General features: G+C 39.1%; 1 protein-coding gene across 1 annotated transcript in view; it reads right to left on the minus strand.

Annotated features, from left to right (window-relative positions):
- Positions 1-22,330, minus strand: part of ARMC2 (armadillo repeat containing 2) — a 183,759-nt gene that overhangs the window by 137,596 nt on the left and 23,833 nt on the right. Inside the window, exon 2 of the mRNA XM_063443529.1 lies at positions 17,161-17,397. Coding sequence (XP_063299599.1) covers positions 17,161-17,372 — 212 coding nt within the window. The 5' untranslated portion in view covers positions 17,373-17,397. The remainder of the gene's footprint in view (positions 1-17,160; positions 17,398-22,330) is intronic.

The following is a 22,330-nucleotide window of genomic DNA, read 5'->3' on the forward strand; positions in this document are numbered from 1 at the left end:
TTGTAATCCAAGGTCTGGGTACCTTTCAGGGACCCTAAGGGGGGAACGCAGCTTCCCTTAGTGGGGACTGCTCCAAATCGCCTCAATTAGTTTCTTCATAATCTCTCTTTGTGGAGAACGAGAGAGAGGGTGAGAGGAGAAAACAGAGAAAAAAAAAAAAAAAACATTATGTACATACTCATTACTTATAAATATATCCCCTATTTTGTGTTATATTTTTCTTTTTTTTTCTTTTATAACTTTCCATATCACCAGTCTTAACTGTTTCATGCTTATTAGTATTTGTTCATTTTCATATATTAAATTTTCCCTTACATCTCATATTTCTATAAACACCATTTTTATACATTCAGAAGACAGAATTTAAAGGATCACATTTTCTTTTCCTCTATTTTACTTCCACTATTATCTCGTTTCCCCTCTTTCCCAGCTTTATGATTTTCTTTTTTTCTCTCTATTTTTTTAACATGGAGTTACCCAAGTTCCAGCTTTGTGACAATATACTTGTGCACTGAGAATTTTTTTTAGCCTTTTACTCTAATATATTTTATCCTCTGATTTAGAAGTGAGCTGGCTCTTATCTTTTAATTTTAATTTGTGAGAATCCTGTTATTCGTAAGGGAAAAAGAAAAAAAAAAAAAAAAGTACACCTTGTTTGCATATATATATATATATAACCGTCCATTAGTGTATAGCCCCTTTGTATACTTGAGTGTCAATTGTGCATTTGAGCTTTTCCTCATTTCCCTTTCCTTTACATTTAATTCCCTCTATTTCATATTTCATATCACTATGTAAAGTGTACAAAAAAAAAAAAAAAATTATCTTCAGACTCTCATATCTAGTGAGATAGTGCATTTCCCTGTTGAAATTCTATATTATTTCTCATCTTTAATTTGTGACCTTATGAATTCTTAAACCATGTGCAGTGTCTCCTTGTTCCTTTAGTGACTTACTATAGCGTAGTTACTTCCATATCCATTATTTACACTCCATTGTTTTCTGGTTGCTACCCTTCATCTCTGATACTGTGTAGTGTTAAGAAAAAAAAAATAAAAAAAAAAAAATAAATAAATAAAATAAAATAAAACATAATATCAAGAATCCCATTATCCCTATAGATTACTTCTATTGTCATCTCCTTTTCCCCCTCTTTCCAACTGTTGTGGTTTTCGAATCCTTATTTTAACGAAAAAATTTTCCCCGTGTTTGAGCTTAGTGACAATCTATCTGCGCACAGAAACCTTTTTTTTAACCTTTTACAAAAGTATATTTTAACCTCTACTTTAAGCATGAGTGCAGTTAAGTTTGTAAAAAACCTATTTCCCATAGGGAGGAAAAAAAAAAAAAAAAAGTCTTTATGCTAAATCGTTAGTGTTTAACCATTCTGCTGCTTGTTCAAATGTGCCAAAAGGTGTCCATGTGTCCTTAAAGAGAATAAACAAGGTTGATTGTGGGTTCCATCTAAACTTCAAGTTATGTTTTCTCAGAGCAGGAAAGATAGGGCCAAACGCTAATCTTCTTGTCCTTGTGGTAGCTGACAGATCGTTTAGGACTTTCAGAGATTTAAATTTTTCTTCCGCTATAGATGTGTTTTTTGCAGTGAAGAATATCTGAGTTCTTAGTTCGTATGACTGGAACGCAATAATAACATCTCTAGGGTATTTCTGACCCTGTTTCTTTTGGGACAGTCTATGAGCTCTGATGATCTGTGAATCTTGTTGTGTCTTCTGTATTCCTAGATGTTCTAGGAACTCTCCTAAAAAATCCCTTAGTTGATTGTCCGCAATTTCTTCAGGGATATTTCTAACTCTCAAGTTAGCTCTTCTTGATCTGTCTTCTATTACACAGACCTTATCTTCCATTTCTTTGAGTTTTATTAATGTCTTATTGTGTGAGTCTTTCAGCTCTTTCATTTGAAATTCTCTCGATTCTTCTATATTTTCCATTTTTTGAATTCTATTATCCAGCATAGCAAGGTCTGTCTTAATATCTGCGAATTTCTCCTTAAGCTCCTTCTTTATATCATTTGAAACCTCTTCCAAGCAAGCCTTTAGTTCTGAGAGGGAGACCGTCTCTTTTTCTGATGGTATTTTGATTGGGACCGTGGCTGCTGAGAGAGAAAGCTCTAGAACAGAGTTATCTGTGCTTTCTTGACTGTTAGATAGTCTTTTTCCATTTTTTTGTCCTTTTTTGTCCGATTTTAATATCATTTTATTTTCTTGCGTTTTTTTGACGCCATGTTTTCCTCTTACCCCTTTCTTTCCTCCTTCCTCTGTGTTCCCTCTCTCCTCTTCCCGCTCACTTGTCCACCTCAGATTTAATTTACTTTTTTTTTTTTTTTTTTTTAATATGTAACTTTCTTTGCCTATTTTACTTTTGGTCACCATGAACCATATATAAATCAGAGTACTTATATGAGTAAAGTTACTGACCGTTATGGTTGCTTGGTGTCCTACACGAAAAAGACTGCATAGAATTCGCAATCAGATCTTCATTCAGCTATCGGCTGTTGCCTCACCAATAACGATTTTTCAGCGTTTCTAGCTCCCACTTTCTTCTGACCCGCGTCCGCCTCTGCCGCTCCGTATTCCGTGCCCGAGCTGAGCCAGCTTGTGGTACACATGCAGAGCCAGCATACAATACAAACGGAGCAAACGGAGCTGATACAAACGGAGCTGATAATCCTACGGTGCTGTGTTGTGTCCGCCGTTCTCTCCGCTCTCCCTCACTCTCGGGATCCCGTTAGGCGCTCGGCTTTTTCCCCTCCATGAGGCCGCTTCCTCCCCTCACGGCGTGAGCGTGCACGTCTTCACGTGCCTTCCGTCATCCCGCCCCTAATATTTATTCTTTTATTGTCTTTTCTTCCTTGTGCCGGACCTCAATACCTGGGTGCAGCCATTTTGTTCTCCTCTGCCCATGAAGTCAGCTGTTTGCTGTTCTGTGGGACACATTTTACTGATGGATTCTGGGTAAAATGATTGTGAACTAAAACAGAACCTTGCTTTAAGCTCCGCCCATTGGCAAGTTTTGTCAATTATACTGCTACACAAATGCAAAACACCTTCAATGGGGAGAGGAGCATCAGAAATGGATCATGGAGCAATGGAAGAAGGCTGCTTGGTCTAATGAATAAATCACATTTTCTTTTTGATTAGGTGGATGGCCTGGTGTGTGAGTGCGTTGTTTACCTGGGGAAGAGAAGAAGGCAGGCTGGCGGAGGCAGTGCTAAGATCTGGGCAAAGTTTTGCTGGGAAACCTTGCTCCTGGTGTCCATGTGGATATTACTTTGACACATAGCACCTGCCTAAAGATTGTGACAGACCATGTACACCCCTTCATGACAATGGTGTTCCCTGATGGCGAAACTTATTCAGGAATTATGAGGAACATGACAAAGAGTTCAAGGTATTGCCTTGGATTCCAAATTCTCCAGATTTCATCTGTGGGATGTGCTGGAACAACACATCTAATTCATGGAGGCACTACCTCAAAACTTGCAGGATTTAAATTATCTGCTGCTTAACCCCTTAAGGACCAAACTTCTAGAATAAAAGGGAATCATGACATGTCACACATGTCATGTGTCCTTAAGGGGTTAAATAAAGTTTTTTTTTGTTACAAAACCACTTCCCTGCACAGACGCTGTGAAGACCAAATAGACTAACTGTTGGTCTCAAACACTGTCTGACCCAATGTGTATGTTAAAGGCGAAAGGATCCGGTCATATACTAAAGATAGGGATGAGTTTTTCTCATTTTATTTTTACATATACTTCATTTAACAAAAAAAACTACTTTGTTTCAAAAATTGATGAAAAGGAATATTTAAAAATAGTTTTTAGGTGACAGCTTTAGTTTGCTTGTTCACCTATTGATTGCAGTAAGCTGATGATGCAAGGACATAGGAATTAAGGCATGATTTTTATTCAAGCCCAGTCCCAGACTGGCCTTTGGGCAAACGCCTGGTGGGCTGCGATGACCATGAGCCGTGTCCTACAGGGAAGTATGCTGCACAATACTGCCCGTGCACTGGCCCAAGAGAAATATTTGTCCCTTCACCGGATGGTGGGGAGATCAAAGATCTCACGCACTACAAAAGTAAACTCTTGCAGGGGAAGAAGCCACACTGCCTCCATCTACAACAATGGGATCAGCCTCCCGAGCTCTGGACAATCAGAGTGTTGCTGCAGGTTACCACCGCAACGCTAAGACGCTATAAGTGCCGGAGTCCGCAAGATCCTCAAGGTGGGCATCGAGCAGAGGTGCAGACTGCATAGGTAGTCCACTAGACAACACCAATGGATCGGCATGTCCCCATCCCTGTAAGATAAAAGCAGGTTGAAGGTGGGGGGATACATTCTTTTTTAAAAGTTATAAAATTATTATTAATAAAGGATCTATTTCACCCCATATACACACACACACATAACACCTTTATACACACACAGCGTACACTCTATACTCACTACACCCCTTACACACACTATAGCCCCCATACACACAGTGCACCCACATGTACGTACTCAACTCCCCCATAATACACCCATTATACACAGTCACTATATTGGCCGGTGAGGTAGCTCAGTTGGTAAATTCCTTGACTACAGAGCCTGTTAAAAAAATACAAGGTCACAGGTTCTCAGCCCTTCATCCTTCTGAGGTTGATAAAATGAGTACCATCAATTGGGTAAATAACATCTATTATTATTCAGTGTTCCCTGAAAAGTGCTTTGAGTACCACTGGGAGAAAGGCGCTATATAAATTCTAGGTATTAGAATCATCTCCTAATAAACACACTCAATGCACAACAAATCTCTAGGTGCCTGGAACACAGTGAAACTAATAGAAAGTTGATCATGTGCTTGTAATTTTATGCCTCAACGCTTAACAAGTACGATTACTCACATGAACATGGAGGCCAGTTTTCGAAAGATATACAGTCAAAAATTAAAGAAGCAACCACTTACTCTCCCACAAACACCAGAGTCTTCTTAATATGTAAATATTTAATGAGTGCCATGTACAGGGGCAAGAAAAGCTTTGGCATTACATATCATAACAGCAAGGGATGTGGGGGGGAGGGGAGGAAATCCCATCCATCTCTCACCACCAGGAGATATGAGGAAATGTCCTTTAACCCCTTAAGGACCAAACTTCTGGAATAAAAGGGAATCATGACATGTCACACATGTCATGTGTCCTTAAGGGGTTAAGCTCTCGGGAAACCTGAGATGTTTTTCAGATGTACGGGGCGACTGGTCTTCGGAGTGATAACTTCATTCAACCCCCACACTTTATATTGTGGATCCTAAGGCATATTATCCACTATTCACACCACTTTTCTCCTAAACTTTTCTTTCTTATCGGTACACCACTCCTAGTTCTATACTTGCTTCTATGAAACTTTGGAAGATTATATTGCTTGTAAGGATTATTGTACAAAAATACCTGGATGAATGATTCTATCGAATCCTGTGAGACGCACGTAAAATTCTTATGTAGATTGTATATATAAAAAAATAAATTATTTGTATAACACATCAATAACAATAAATATGATACATGTGAAAGTGAAAAAAAAAAAACATACTCACGCAATTCTCATATACACTCTGCAGCCCCTATATACAAACACTCCCTACAGCCCCTATAATCACACACACACACAATAGAAGAGACACACATGTAGTTACATGGGAGCATTAGGACAAAAAATGTTGACTCAATTCTCACAGCAGAAGAACCACTACTGGCTGTCATGAATATTTAATTCTGCAATGCAGTTTCTACTAAACCATGGGTAGTCAACCTGATCCCGTGGTGGGTTCTGCAGAAAAACGCCCAGTGGGGTTCGATGGCCCCCTCGCACACACACTGCCCCATTCACACACACACAGCACCTCTCTCACACATACTACACTGGTTGGCGGTAAGAAAATTTTACCATCAGCCAAGACACAAAAGTGGGCAGTAAGTATGAAAAGGTTGACTACCCCAGTACTAAACGGACAAATGCACCCAGAATAATTCATTGAGACTAAGTGTTCTGGGTGGCTTTAGTTGTACTTTATTATTTACTAAAAGTATCACTGCTACCACAAGCTTCCCCACTGAAATGAAAGATTCTCATAGTGAAACAGTGGACTGGTGGATTGTGGTCATTGGCGAATTGCAGAATCATTTGAACACTGTTTATCAAGCTACATGCAGGATTGGGCTGCACCGAGGTAAGTGTCCCGGTGCTGTTAGATTTACAAGGGGGCCCAGTAATCAAAAGAAGTAAAAGAACACACACACTTGTTGTTTATTTGGGTTTGTTTAAAGACTGTCTTTTTTTTTTTTTTTGGAGATGGGTCCACTTTCATTCCAAATAAATTACTTGATATGTCTCCGTGACATATATGCTCAATAAAAGTTAATATTTTGACTTAAAATCATGCATTGTTTTCTTTTTTCCTGCAGGAGTAAAACTGTAAATTTTTAAGTAAAACATGGCCAACTATCTCACATGTAAAACAAGGCCATGTGGGAGATTTAGTAATTCAAAAATAACTAATCTGAAACCATATGCTTTTCAGAAATAACAACAGACCTCAAAGATGTTTTCCAGCTGGCATAAGCTTTTGGTATTTATTCTTACTGGATAAAATCAAAAACTGTAAAATTAAAAATGCAATTTGTTTAATGCTAGAAATTGAAGATACATAGACAGAATAGCCAGCAGGAATGTAATATATACCTACAATATTATCTAGTGCCAAAATATAAGATGAGATCAGGAAATTTAAATTACTAAAATATTAAGTCACGCTATAATTTGAAAGCAAATATGTTTTTTCCCTATAAAATCAATATAGTTCCCAGTTTTGGCTACGACTTAATCTCCTATTTTCACCCAGGACCTAAGATTTTCAGCAACCCAGGGCACTGCCACTAAAGCTACCATGCAACATAAGTGGAACATAAACAACATTACCCCGACTTCATGCACCGGAGTTATGATGTGGACAGTGCTATTTACAAGATGGGCAAGGTTGATGTGCAATATGGACAGATCAGGTTGTTGCTGTAATATTCTATTTCTTTCCGTTATCGTATTTGTGTTCTTAAGCATCTGTAACGGAACTCCCCGTACTCCGACCGAGTACCTTCCGTTGATTGACGCTTCCAAGCCTGTGCCGAGGACCACAAGCACCGCACTGGACACCACAACCACCGCAGACTCCACAACCGCCGTAGCTTAACTGGAGTCTCGCCGTCTTCTGTCCATCCTGGATCAGCTTCTGTACTCCAGGAGCGTGTGGGGAAGACCTCTCCTCCAGGAGAGCGTATCAGGAACAAGCTCTTAAAAGAGCTAAGTGATTAAAGCTCAGGGGAGTATGCAAAGCATAGCAAGCCCCAGTGTGAGTGTAGCTGTACCCTCCAATCACGAGACAAGACTACGTGTTGAGGGTCAAGAAGAACTGTTCTAATCAGCAGCAAAGGGCTTTCTTTTATGCAGGTTTTCCCTACATAGGACCACCCACAGGGTTTTTCAGAACAACCAATAAAACACGTAGTATACGGTACAAACACTCCCATCAATTACACACAAAATCCTTACTGCACACAATGGGTTAATGTAATTATCACAGGCAGGAAAAATATACTTTTTACACATGTACTATAACTTTAAAACTATACATCTAATCTTCATAGAAACCTGTTAGTTTAAGTGTGGACCAGGTAGGTTCAGCATTATTATAACCACCAGAATCTGCGCACCCCCTCAGTGCCCTACCCCAGGAGTACACAATGTATAAAAGAAAAACATGGCAAGAAAAAACATAATCGGAAATAAGGCAGAAGCGTGGGTACAGGGATGCTGCATCTATTTGTGTCAACAGGACTTAGAGAGCCTGTGGCTGTTATGTGTGACTGGGTAGCATCCCTTTGTTTTTGGAGAGAGTCCGCTGGTGGGGGGGTGAGCCTGCTGCATATCTCGCTCATCCGATTTCTCTAGGGGGGATTCGTGACGGCGGTACTGGATGGTTGTTGGTGGGCAAGCGTGGGGATTTTCGTGTTGTTTCATCAAGGTTGTGCCCCAGGGTGTCACATTCCCTCTCCGACTGCCATCCCTCTGACATACCCCTGTACTCCAGCTCTCCTGCGGCGGAGTCTGTGCTGCAGCATGTCGAGCTTCAAACCGTGCCCAGAAGCTATCAAACAGATTGTTCAAGTGTGCGAGTAGGTGCTCTGTTGCGTTGTAGTGGCTCTCCAGAGGCACAAAGACGGCACGTGACGTGGCTGTGCAGCTGCCATTTTGGAGCGGGGCGCGGCAGGCTGGGTCGGTACAGAATTGGGGCTGGTGTTTAGAAGCAGTAGAGGTAGGTGTAGCTGAGCGGTGGGGACTGGGATAACCCCCACCGGTGCAGAAGAGGGTGGGGGAAGCTGTGTACCGTGGGTGCTGCATGCGGTTAAGGGCTAGGAGAGCGGCCATCTCTCCCCTGCTCTGCACAGCATAGGCCCCAAGCCTCGGATTGGGCGATTCAGTGGGCGGTATAGACGTATGAGGCACCCCCCGATTCACCGATGTCTGTGAGGTGATATTCTGTAGGGTGGAGTCCGAGATGGAGAGAGTAAGTCGTGGTTAAAGACAATTATCAAGGCTAGGCTTGGGAGCTCACACAGTGCGTCCGCTTAACTCCACAGTGCCTATTGTATATTCTCAGTGGATATCATACTCGTATCTCTTTAAGGGATTAACCAACATTACACATTATTACATGATATGTTCTCTGACTCTTCACAATTCCAAGAATGGCTCATCTAGCATACTTGTTAATGGACTTTCTATCCTCAAAAAGCCATCTTAACTTAAAGGGTTATTCAAATCATCATAACCACTACAGCCCTAGCGCGGAGTACCCTGGCACTGGTTCCAGTTAATGGGGTAAACCGTTTAGCAATGGTTGTCCCCTTACCTGGCTCCCTGCTGAGATCCAATGCACCCTGTTGTCCAGTGACGCGCTCCCGGCTTCTCCAGAGCTTCAGAAGCCGTACACTGCCGCCATCACTTGGCTGAGAGCGTCATCATAAATTAATGTCATTATGTGCAAAGAAAGTTGCTGATTACACTCCTATCAGAGGTGGAATTACAGCTCCTGCAGCAGATGGGTAAAACTCCATATGTGCAGCGAAGTGTATCTCTCCAAGTACAGACTCTAGGCACCCTGACCGCTTCAAATTACTAAAGTGGTCATTGTTCTTGAAGTAACCGTTTGAGGCGTCAAAACGTATTCCCACTATTTAACATCAAAGTTGGGTGCCCTGGCGCACAGCGACACTTTCCCATACTCTGCTCACTCACCCTGCTCATAAGGAATTGTTGTCATGGGGCCTGGAGTAAGAGAGACAGCTAATGCTCTCAGCCTCCAATTCTATCCACGGTTTCGATATGAAGTTTACAACAATATTTTCTGTTATATAACACTTATTACTGGATATATACAGAGTTGATCTAATATGTTAATCAATAGTTTTTTTTCTGGTTGAGCAACTATTTTAAAAAATGTATCTTTGCTTTATACATTTGGTGCATGTAAGAGGTTTCTACATTTCTAGATTGCAGATTTCATAGATCTTTTGGGCACTGGATCTCAACTATTTTTAATTTCTGTATGCGTACACTGGTAACTTTATCTTGATTGAAAAAACAACAGAATTGTAATTAGCAGCATAATAATGTAAGGAGCACTCAATTCCCCTGATGCAAGTTCGCCAGAAGGTTAACCTATCACAGACTTCTGATTTAATTCCCTTACTAATGCATATAATCAGAATGGCAAAACCGCTCATGACTTTTCTCAAAGGCAAATCCTTCTATACATTACAAGAAAAATCTGTGCCTACTCTAAATATTAATGGATTTATTCCTCATGGAATATTTGAAAACTCCATATTTATGCCAATTAAAACAAAGATACAAACAGGAGTTAAATTACCATAACTGTACTTACTAATACCCATATATTTAGATTGTAAGCTCGTTCGAGCAGAGTCCTTATCAACCAATTTGGAATCGTCTCATTTACTGTTAAATTTTCCCCTGTATAATGTTGTAAAGCACTGTGAAATATAATGGCATTAGATAGATTCCAATAATAATAATATTTATCAGATGAAATGGTATGCACTATAGATCTGTAGGCCCTCTGTTATTTTCTGTAACTGTTTTCACGTCATTTAAAAAAAAAAAAAAAAAGATTCCAATACCCAAAGACCAATCTGTCTGGGCAAGGGAAGGTGCAATGGAAGGTCTGGTGCCATTGTACTGGAGGAGCCCTCTGCATGGAGGAGTGAACTAGTGAGTGCTAGGGGACTGTCCTTAGAAAGCATGGATTGAGCGCCCCATTAAATACATTTATGCGAAGCTCAGGGTACTGTCAGCATAGTATGCCCTTAGTTGGCCATCCTGCATGATTGGCACGCAGGGCTGGCCTTTCAATTCTTCATGCAGACACACCCCCTTTTTGTGCATGTTCGCCTCTTTTGGCAGTTCTGGTTACATGATTCTTGTCAGTGACCCAACCTTTTACCCCACTCACCGACATCCTGCTTCACCGGACACTGGAGTTGAGGGGTATGAATTTACTTGAAAGATGAAAGAAAGAGTCATAGGGTATATGTTTTCTTATAGCTACATCATATGAGTTTTCCCTCCAGCACCATCTCTGCCAGATACATGACACTTGGGAGGTATGACTGTTTTAGTGTTTTCTGTCGATAAGATTCTGAAAGTAGGCCCATAATAATTGTCAGCATCTCTTAATATGGCCCTGATAGTCTGACATCCTGACCTACAATATTACATTGATTGGTACTGAAAAAACTGATAATGATACTCAAAGAAAAACAACAATATATGTGAACACAACCCAGTGAGAAAAAATTATATATATGTGATTCAAAGCAAACCAGGACTTCCCTTAATGTTTCAGGTGAAGTATCCCGATAACTCCCCGAAGACTTCCTCTTGTCTTCAATAGATATATGCACATAGATTAGGGGAAAATCTGCTAAATGTAAATACAATAAAGAAACATAGCGTTTAACTGTGTGGGGACTGGCACTGATTTATAGTTACAATTGGTCACTCACAGATTTGCAGAATTAAAAAAGCCTTGAGTGGTATCTTTCAGTGTCCAATATGTTGTCCCTCTTCATATGTTCCTCACAGAGCAGAGTGTATGTATCTCAAAAGAAAAAGATATATACACGAATGTAGTACACTTCCAGAGTTGAATAAAAAAAGTATTTAATGACTTACATATAAGTATAAAACAAACGGCTTGTCACCATGCACGTCCTACGCGTTTCGTCCTGGATATGGACTTCCTCAGGGACTTGGTGCAGTAAAGTGCAAAAACGTAATAGCAGCATAAAGCATATCCCCCCTCCCCGTCCTTATATACATCCCCATTTAGTCCCAAATGTTCGTCAGCTGGTTTTCAATTTTCGCGGCATGGAACCCGGTGACGTCATCACGTGTGCCGCGATGTTTCTCCTGGTGACGTCATCACGTCCAACGTGTGCGTTCCATCTTGCGTTTCACAGACCCGGAAGTGGGTCGCGGCCATTGCAAGTCTCTTATTCTATCGTATTGGCTCAGAACATTTATATGTGAATAAAGGAAACCGGGGTGGGGAAAGAAGAAGACAGTTAAAAGAACTCTGGATGGTACTACTCTGAATAAATAAAAAAAGCAAAGATATATGTTCCTGCTGCAGTTTATATTCATCTTGCAAACTGTAATTACAGGGTTTGTGAATACATCTCGCTATACGAAATCAAATATAATAAAAAATATAATAAAAAATGAAGATTCATGTACAAACATGAATCAACTATTCTGCATGTGTATATATACAATTCTTGGATTTCCATACATATATTTTTCTTACTATTTGAAGATCTTATATGATACAAATATTACTACTCTTTAATGTACATTAGTCATACAGTACAATACATTGGTCATACAGTGTTTGTTATCTATACACATTGTTGTGGTTAGTGAGACCCATTTATATCACGCTTCTGTCCCTTTCTACTTAAAGGTGAATGGAGTTCATTTCGTCTTTGAGTTAAATGAAATCCAAGATATGAAAAAATTATAAATATGAACAAAAAATAAAAAATAAAAATAAAAATAAAAATAAAAAAAGGGGAAAAATGTGTACGTAATCAAACATACTGGTAGGTATAAACATATTGATGGATATAAAAAATATATAAAAAAGTGTATAAAAAATTATGTAAAAAATGTAAAGATGAAAATAAAAATAAAGATAAAAAAAAATAAAGATAAAAAAATAAATAAAAATAAAATTAAAATAAAGGTAAAATTAAAAATAAGAATAAAAAATAAAGAATAAATAAAATCAAAATAAATCAAAATAAAAATAAAAATAAAATTAAAATTAAAATAAATAAAAATAAAAATAAATAAATATAAAGATAAAAATAAAAATGAAAGTAAAAGTTGAAAATAAAAAATATATAATACAAAAAATATAAAATATATATCTTCAATTTTTTTTTTAATTTTTTTTTTTTTCGAATGGGAGAAAAGTGTGATAATACCCATGCACTACACAAGAGACGGAAAGAAGATAATTTATTTAGTCTTCAAAAAAGCTCCACAGGTCAATGTCTAAGTTTAGACCGAGAGGTTGGAGTGTTTTTAATTTGCTGATCCAAAAAGTCTCTCTTTGAGAGAGTTTTTTGGTCAAATTTCCTCCTCTCCAATATGGATCCACCTGCTCAATACCCAAAAACATAAAGCTCCGCCAGTCAAATTTATTGCAAGTGTTGCAATGTAGTGGTACTATATGTTTCATTGATTTCTTTCTAATATTGTTTTGGTGTTCCAATATTCTCTCTTTTAGTTTTCTGCATGTTCTCCCCACATACCGTTTCCCGCAGGGGCATTGTAACATATAGACCACATTCCTCGTGTTGCAATTAATATTAGATTTTATTTTAAATCTTTCTTTTGTAGTGAAGCTTGTAAATTCTCTCTTTTGTATAAATTTTTGATTTTTACAGGCTTTACAAGAATTGCAAGGGGTGAAGCCACTGATGTTCGAGGTTATGCTTTTACGTGGGATTTTTAGAGCATAGCTTGGGGCTAATACATTTTTTAGGTTTTTTGTTCGCCTGAAAATCACTGGTGTTTTTTTTGGTAAAACTTTACCTAAAATGGGGTCTTGACGCAGGATGTCCCAATGTTTGTTGAGGATCTTTTTTATTTTCCAGTGTTGTGTGTTGTATTGGGTAGTGAAAGAAAAATTATAGTTATCCTTAAAGTGTCTTTTGGGGTTTGAAGCTATCAGGTCCCTTCTATTCTTTTTTCCTATTTCTTTAATTTCTTTGTCTAACAGTGTTGTTTCATATTTTTTTGCCACAAATTTGTTTTTTAAATGCTCAGCCTGTTCTCTAAAATCTGAATTTTTCGAGCAGTTTCTTCTTACTCGTATTAGCTGGCTTTTCGGTATGGTTTCCAACCATTTGTCTTTGTGGCAGCTTTTTCTATGGATAAAACTGTTACCTTCAGTTTTTTAAAAAAAACATTTTGATTGAATCTGGTTGTTTTCTACAAAGAGGTTTAAATCAAGGAAATTAATGGTGGTGGTGTTAACTTCATGTGTGAACTTTAGACCATAATCATTTCGGTGAATGTAGTCTATGAATGATGACAGATCATCCTGTGGTCCTTGCCAAATTAAAATAATGTCATCAATAAAACGCTTCCATAGGACCAGGTTCGCTACCCAGCTATGCCCACTCCATATGTGGTTGGATTCCCAATATCGCATATATATGTTTGCATAGCTGGGGGCGAACCTGGTCCCCATGGCTGTGCCAGTGGTTTGAAGGTAAAATGAATCATCAAAGAAAAAATAATTGTGTTTAAGGATGTAATGGATACTATTTAGGATGAAATTTCGAAAATTTGATGATATGTTTTCATCTTTCTCCATAATTCTTTCCACTGCACTCTTTAATAATTTCCCAATCATACCCATTTTTTATTTTCTCCCCAAAGTACACAAGAACCCAATAACACCCCCGGGGAGACCAATCATCAGCGGCATAAACTCTGTATCCGCTCACTTATCAGAATTTGTGGATCACCACCTTCAAAAATATGCGCAAGAAGCACCTTCTTACCTAAAAGACACCGCCCATGTTCTAAGAATTATGGAGAACATAATTTGGGAACATGACTATGTTTGGGTGACCTTAGATGTCACATCATTATATACAATAATAAAACATAAGAAAGGCTTGGGTGCAGTGGAAAGAATTATGGAGAAAGATGAAAACATATCATCAAATTTTCGAAATTTCATAACATATTTCAAACATATATATGCGATATTGGGAATCCAACCACATATGGAGTGGGCATAGCTGGGTAGCGAACCTGGTCCTATGGAAGCGTTTTATTGATGACATTATTTTAATTTGGCAAGGACCACAGGATGATCTGTCATCATTCATAGACTACATTCACCGAAATGATTATGGTCTAAAGTTCACACATGAAGTTAACACCACCACCATTAATTTCCTTGATTTAAACCTCTTTGTAGAAAACAACCAGATTCAATCAAAATGTTTTTTTTAAAAAAACTGAAGGTAACAGTTTTATCCATAGAAAAAGCTGCCACAAAGACAAATGGTTGGAAACCATACCGAAAAGCCAGCTAATACGAGTAAGAAGAAACTGCTCGAAAAATTCAGATTTTAGAGAACAGGCTGAGCATTTAAAAAACAAATTTGTGGCAAAAAAATATGAAACAACACTGTTAGACAAAGAAATTAAAGAAATAGGAAAAAAGAATAGAAGGGACCTGATAGCTTCAAACCCCAAAAGACACTTTAAGGATAACTATAATTTTTCTTTCACTACCCAATACAACACACAACACTGGAAAATAAAAAAGATCCTCAACAAACATTGGGACATCCTGCGTCAAGACCCCATTTTAGGTAAAGTTTTACCAAAAAAAACACCAGTGATTTTCAGGCGAACAAAAAACCTAAAAAATGTATTAGCCCCAAGCTATGCTCTAAAAATCCCACGTAAAAGCATAACCTCGAACATCAGTGGCTTCACCCCTTGCAATTCTTGTAAAGCCTGTAAAAATCAAAAATTTATACAAAAGAGAGAATTTACAAGCTTCACTACAAAAGAAAGATTTAAAATAAAATCTAATATTAATTGCAACACGAGGAATGTGGTCTATATGTTACAATGCCCCTGCGGGAAACGGTATGTGGGGAGAACATGCAGAAAACTAAAAGAGAGAATATTGGAACACCAAAACAATATTAGAAAGAAATCAATGAAACATATAGTACCACTACATTGCAACACTTGCAATAAATTTGACTGGCGGAGCTTTATGTTTTTGGGTATTGAGCAGGTGGATCCATATTGGAGAGGAGGAAATTTGACCAAAAAACTCTCTCAAAGAGAGACTTTTTGGATCAGCAAATTAAAAACACTCCAACCTCTCGGTCTAAACTTAGACATTGACCTGTGGAGCTTTTTTGAAGACTAAATAAATTATCTTCTTTCCGTCTCTTGTGTAGTGCATGGGTATTATCACACTTTTCTCCCATTCGAAAAAAAAAAATAAAAAAAAAAATTGAAGATATATATTTTATATTTTTTATATTATATATTTTTTATTTTCAACTTTTACTTTCATTTTTATTTTTATCTTTATATTTATTTATTTTTATTTTTATTTATTTTTTTTATCTTTATTTTTTTTTATCTTTATTTTTATTTTCATCTTTACATTTTTTACATAATTTTTTATACACTTTTTTATATATTTTTTATATCCATCAATATGTTTATACCTACCAGTATGTTTGATTACGTACACATTTTTCCCCTTTTTTTATTTTTATTTTTATTTTTATTTTTTATTTTTTGTTCATATTTATAATTTTTTCATATCTTGGATTTCATTTAACTCAAAGACGAAATGAACTCCATTCACCTTTAAGTAGAAAGGGACAGAAGCGTGATATAAATGGGTCTCACTAACCACAACAATGTGTATAGATAACAAACACTGTATGACCAATGTATTGTACTGTATGACTAATGTACATTAAAGAGTAGTAATATTTGTATCATATAAGATCTTCAAATAGTAAGAAAAATATATGTATGGAAATCCAAGAATTGTATATATACACATGCAGAATAGTTGATTCATGTTTGTACATGAATCTTCATTTTTTATTATATTTTTTATTATATTCGATTTCGTATAGCGAGATGTATTCACAAACCCTGTAATTACAGTTTGCAAGATGAATATAAACTGCAGCAGGAACATATATCTTTGCTTTTTTTATTTATTCAGAGTAGTACCATCCAGAGTTCTTTTAACTGTCTTCTTCTTTCCCCACCCCGGTTTCCTTTATTCACATATAAATGTTCTGAGCCAATACGATAGAATAAGAGACTTGCAATGGCCGCGACCCACTTCCGGGTCTGTGAAACGCAAGATGGAACGCACACGTTGGACGTGATGACGTCACCAGGAGAAACATCGCGGCACACGTGATGACGTCACCGGGTTCCATGCCGCGAAAATTGAAAACCAGCTGACGAACATTTGGGACTAAATGGGGATGTATATAAGGACGGGGAGGGGGGATATGCTTTATGCTGCTATTACGTTTTTGCACTTTACTGCACCAAGTCCCTGAGGAAGTCCATATCCAGGACGAAACGCGTAGGACGTGCATGGTGACAAGCCGTTTGTTTTATACTTATATGTAAGTCATTAAATACTTTTTTATTCAACTCTGGAAGTGTACTACATTCGTGTATATATCTTTTTCTTTTGAAATACATACACTCTGCTCTGTGAGGAACATATGAAGAGGGACAACATATTGGACACTGAAAGATACCACTCAAGGCTTTTTTAATTCTGCAAATCTGTGAGTGACCAATTGTAACTATAAATCAGTGCCAGTCCCCACACAATTAAACGCTATGTTTCTTTATTGTATTTACATTTAGCAGATTTTCCCCTAATCTATGTGCAATGATACTGAAAGTACAGATGGAAATACCTAAATGCAGAAGGTGGTCTGTTGTCTGCAGTCCTGGAAGATGTGGATCCAAATAGCTTCCTTTGGTTATCTCTTGGTGTAAACGGTCTTTGGGTTCTCAAGGTTCTCAGAGCACGGCGGGCTTCATTTATAATTTCGGCACTTGTCTTCTGCACAGAGATGGGGGGTTTATAAAAGGGGTCTTGATCTCGATCACGAGAAGGCTGCATCATCTCTTCTGAATCAATGCTGTATAAGCTGGAAATCACAGAAAAAAAAGGTAAAGCAAAGTTAGAAATTATGTGTATTTTTTTAAGTTGGATGTGTTCCTTACTGTATTTAAATTCAGGATAAATAAATAAAACATTAAATCCAGTGCTGGAACATTTTCCTCTCTGCAGCCACTCCACCTTTTCTGAGATCATCAATCAAAATAATGTCTTAGAAAAGCATTAGCGATATGAAGACCTTTGAATATTGAAGGTCTTAAGGAAGAAGTACCTCTAATGGCTGGCTGGCTCAGTCTCTAGAGATGTGTTTTAGTCCAAATGTAAACTCTTTCATCTCTGAAATGACAGTGTTTTGCCTGATCAGAGAAAAAAGAGATGTAGCAATTTTGGTGCGAAGAGTGTTCCTTAAGAAATGTTAGTACTGGCATAGATTACTATATTATCAAATAGAGAAGAGGCTGAAATGGGTTAAACCGAAAACAGTGCTCCCAAATACAGTCTCTATACCCTGAATACAGTGGCTCCCCTAGTATAGAGCAGTAATTTGCTTGTGTTAGGAGCCTAAACAGAACTAAAAAATAATTTTATTGAGCCCCCTTAGGGGAAGAAAAGAAGAAAAAAAGAGACAAAACTGTCATAAAAATAGAAACTAAGTATAAACAGTGATATTTACAATAAGTAGTGAAAGAAAGGGTAAATCCGCTAAACTGCGATATAATCACAGGATATATGATCACTCTTGGGGTTAGGAGAGATAAAGGCTATAGTTGAGTGAACAAAAGAAATCTATAGCAACATTGTTTAGTGTAAGTTATAAACTAAACAAAATACAGTGTAGCTTGATAAGGGAGTGAATAACAGTAATCCCTTTAGTAAAGTCACGTGCATACACTTGTACTTGTAAATGTAACTTTTGATAAGAGTAAACACTGGCAATGAAATTGCTTCTTATAATAGTGGGGACTCTAAAAGTCAATAATATACAAAAAGGGGGGGGGAGACGGCAATATTGGCGATCTCCACGCTCCGTCGGCACCCTAGTATATTAGCTACCTTAATGCAATGAGAAAGGGCAGTTAGATAGGTCCGGCCGGAAACTTTTACAAAAGAACATAAATCTCTTATGCCCTATACACTGCCTACAATTTCCCCGTAAGGAGCATTTATCAGTAATAAGGATTGGTCATTAAATACTCTGATAGAAAGTAAGGTGCTCGGTGGAGTCAGTATGCCATATATGGGTATACTGCTCTTTTTATCGCTAGCCTGAGTAGATAAAGAAAATACCAGCAATTCCCCGTATATTAGTAGCCCGCACCCTACGAGTATCGGTCTTTAAAGTCGACCAAATCCTAAATATTACAAGTATTAGAAGTCCCCAAAACCCAAACCCTAGGTGGTGATGAAAGCGGATAGTTCTAATTACAGTACATAGTGTACAAGGTTAAACTCAACGCGCGTTTCGGCGCTAACCTGCGCCTTTGTCAAGAGCTAACCCGTTATTAAAAAAGCGCCACTTTTTAAACCCTCTATTGCCGGTCCCTTTCTCTGTGACGTCATGGTGATCTTTAGACGGCACTAGTAGTGGGCGGGGCTACGGGAGTGACGATAAACTAATTTCAGCATGAGGGGAATATTAAACCCCACAATGACGGAAAATAATCTAAGTATATTGTTGGTCCCAAACCAGGGGATCAATAACATATGTATGTATGTAGTTCATTTATGAAAAACAAATTCAGCTGATTAGTAGATATATATATATATATATATATATATATATAGTTAGACTGGATATAGGATGGGTAAATAAAAGGTGAATTATAGGTTTTAAATAAAACACAGATCATTGTCCTTGATATCCCGAATAGTCAGTATTGATGGAACTAAAACAGAATGATAAGTTGTACAAACCAAATGTATAAAAAATAAGATGTGGGTTCTTGTAAAGATAATTTATAGGGGGCGGGGCCTGACTAGCAAACAGGGCAGACGTGTTCTGAACTAGCTCCTGGGCACCGAGCACAAAACGTCGAATAAAACGGGCTAACCTGCGCTCATCCTCCTACAAGTGGGCCTACTGGACTGGGGAAACCGACCCGAACCCAGAGACACCAAACTCCATGTCTGGGGTGACCGAGAACCACATCGGCAGACTAGGGCCTACCGAGGGAGGCGGTGGAGAAAGGCGGCCGCTTTCCCGCCAGACGCACGAAGCAATCAGTAAGCTCGGCGCCGTACCTCCCCCCCCCCCCTATGGACCGGTGGGGGACATCCCGGTCCCCACCAGCAGGAGAGCCCCACACCCGGCACCCTCCACTTGGGCCCGCAGCAGCTCCTAGCAAAACGGGGGATGGTGCCTCCAAAATGGCGGCAGCTTGTCATTCAGCCAGACAGAGACCAAACAGATCAGGCTCCACCACACTGCCCGCGCCGAGAGAGCTGATTCTTACGAAACCATGGGGAGAAAAAGCAAAACCAAACCCACAAACAAGCAGCTCCACCATAATGGCAGAGGAAACGAGGCTCCCGCGCTTCAACGACATACTCACCCGCCTGGACAGACACTTCCAAGTGTTTTGGCGGAAACTGCGGAGCAAATTGTGTCCACCCACACCACCACAGCGTTTGAAAGCTCGGCGATATCCCTGCACGACCAAGCCGGCACGGCCACGGGAAGCAGACCGGAGAGGTGAGAGCCGCGAGGCACGGGGGACCTCCCCGGGCCCACCGAAACCACAAAAGCCTGTGCCATCTACTACTGGCCTAACCAGGCCGAAGGCCAATCGGGGCGCTACCCCGAGACATCACCCACATTGGAGGAGGGTTCGCCGCCGCACTCAGCAGCCGACCACCGGGACCCCCTACCACTCCATCAGGGAGAGAGGTTCGGCCCCTGGTGAAAGCCGGACCTGTGGATTTAAAATGTCGGCCCTTCTGATGGTCTGGGGCGGAGGGGAGGACTTACCTTGCCTGCACAGAGCCGCCAACTCCGGTCTCAACTCAGACCCATGCGACAACCACTGCGAGCAGGAGACTACCGCAACAAGCCCCAAGGGACCTATCCGGCGGTCAAAGCACAACCCTGACCACACGCTTCCTGGGGAATGTACCCTGATACTAGCAGGCATCGGGTGAATTGCTCTCACGGACTGGGACTTACTACAGGTTACCGATCTCCCGCCATCCGTCTCCACATAGTGTCTACAGACATAGTACTCTTCTAGTTTCCCCCTCCCCGGGACCAATAACCCCAACAAGCATTATTGTTTTTACGAGTGAATTTAAAATGTGATCTTGCTTAACTTAAATGCCAGATAACTTAGCATGACTGACTTACTTGCACTTAGTGTTGAGCTGCTTACGATTTGTTACCATCGGTCTCCTACACTAATCTTGTTTACCCTAGCTAGACTAATCTAGGCGCACACAGCACTTAAAAAGCTGGTCTCATAGTCCACCTTTCTCAATGTTTAAGTTTAACCGTTTTCCTATAAGCTTTACCTAAATTACTACTGTAACCATCCTTCACTGCAATAGCCTGAGTAACTTACCAGCATTATAAGCTTGTACAACTCGTGTTATTACTACACTATAAGTCGATACTGCAATGCTTTAACTACTTTGCCTACTTATAACATATTATTATAAAATTGTGCATGTAAATCAAAACCCTGCATGTTCAGCGAGGGAAATGCCTGAGGAATGCTGTCGGGGCACCTCAAGACTGTTTGTACTATCTCATTGCACTGCAAAAAAAAAAAATTAAAAAAAAAAAAAAAAAGAATTTCTATGTTTGTGGCCATTCGCAATAAACTGCTTAAATAATCGCTAAAAAAAAAAAAAAAAAAAAAAAAAAATGTGATGTTGCTAAAAGCAAATTCACTATGTACAAATAGGTTACAACAAGTATAGATACAGAAGAATGATCCATTCTGTGATAGTACTCAGGTTCACAGTCCATACACTATATACTCAAAAATATTTAGTTTAGATAAAGGGTGTAAAGGAAAAACCTTCATTAAGCCCATTGGGTTGTAAGGTTTTAAGACGGTAAATCCAGAAACTTTCGCGCTGTCTAAGGAACCTGTCATAGTCACCTCTTCTTTTATCTCGTTTCACCAATTCTAGACCACAGAAACGTAAGCCGTGTGATTTGCCTGAATGGTGTTCCCTTAGATGGCGAGCTATTGAAGTTTCAATGCTAAGTTTAGGTGACCTGACATGTTCCTTGATCCTTTCTTTAAAAGGACGAAAGGTTTTGCCTACGTACTTGCAATTACACTCGCAGGTAAGTAAGTACACTAAACCTGCGGTGTTGCCGTTAAAAAAATGAGGTGATATTAAAAGATTTTTTATTCTCACTATCAGATACCATTTTAGAATCTCTTTTGATGAACTTACAGGCGACACATCGTCCACACTGGAAAGAGCCAACAATTGGAGTGCTTAGCCATGTCTTCATGTTGATACATTGTGATTGGAAATGGCTAGGGACTAAGAGGTCTCTTAGATTTTTTCCTCTTCGTGCTGTCATTTCCACTCTGGGGCCTAGGATCTTTTTTAGATGGGTGTCACCAGTTAGAAGGGGCCAAAACCTCTGGATCCCAGATTTCACTTTTTCCCATCCTGCGTCATAAGTTGCAATAAGACGTGGGGGAGGGTTAGTAGGTGTGGGTGGTTTATTGTCGGTCAAAAGTGTCTTTCTATCAGACTCCAAAGCTCTCCTGTATGCCTTTTTCAGACAACGGTTGGGATAACCTTTGTGTTTGAATTGTTGTCGCAGGATATTAGCTTGGATTTTAAATTCCTGGATAGTACTGCAGTTCCTGCGTGCCCTCAGGTATTGCCCAATGGGTATACCTTGTTTTAGGGGTTTAGGATGAAAACTATCCCAGGTCAGGAGGCTATTTGGACGCTGTTGGTTTCTTATAAAGTGTTGTCTGGATAGACCTTTGCTT

This window comes from Pelobates fuscus, chromosome 2, assembly GCF_036172605.1.
Source record: "Pelobates fuscus isolate aPelFus1 chromosome 2, aPelFus1.pri, whole genome shotgun sequence".
In the NCBI taxonomy this organism is placed as follows: domain Eukaryota; kingdom Metazoa; phylum Chordata; class Amphibia; order Anura; family Pelobatidae; genus Pelobates; species Pelobates fuscus.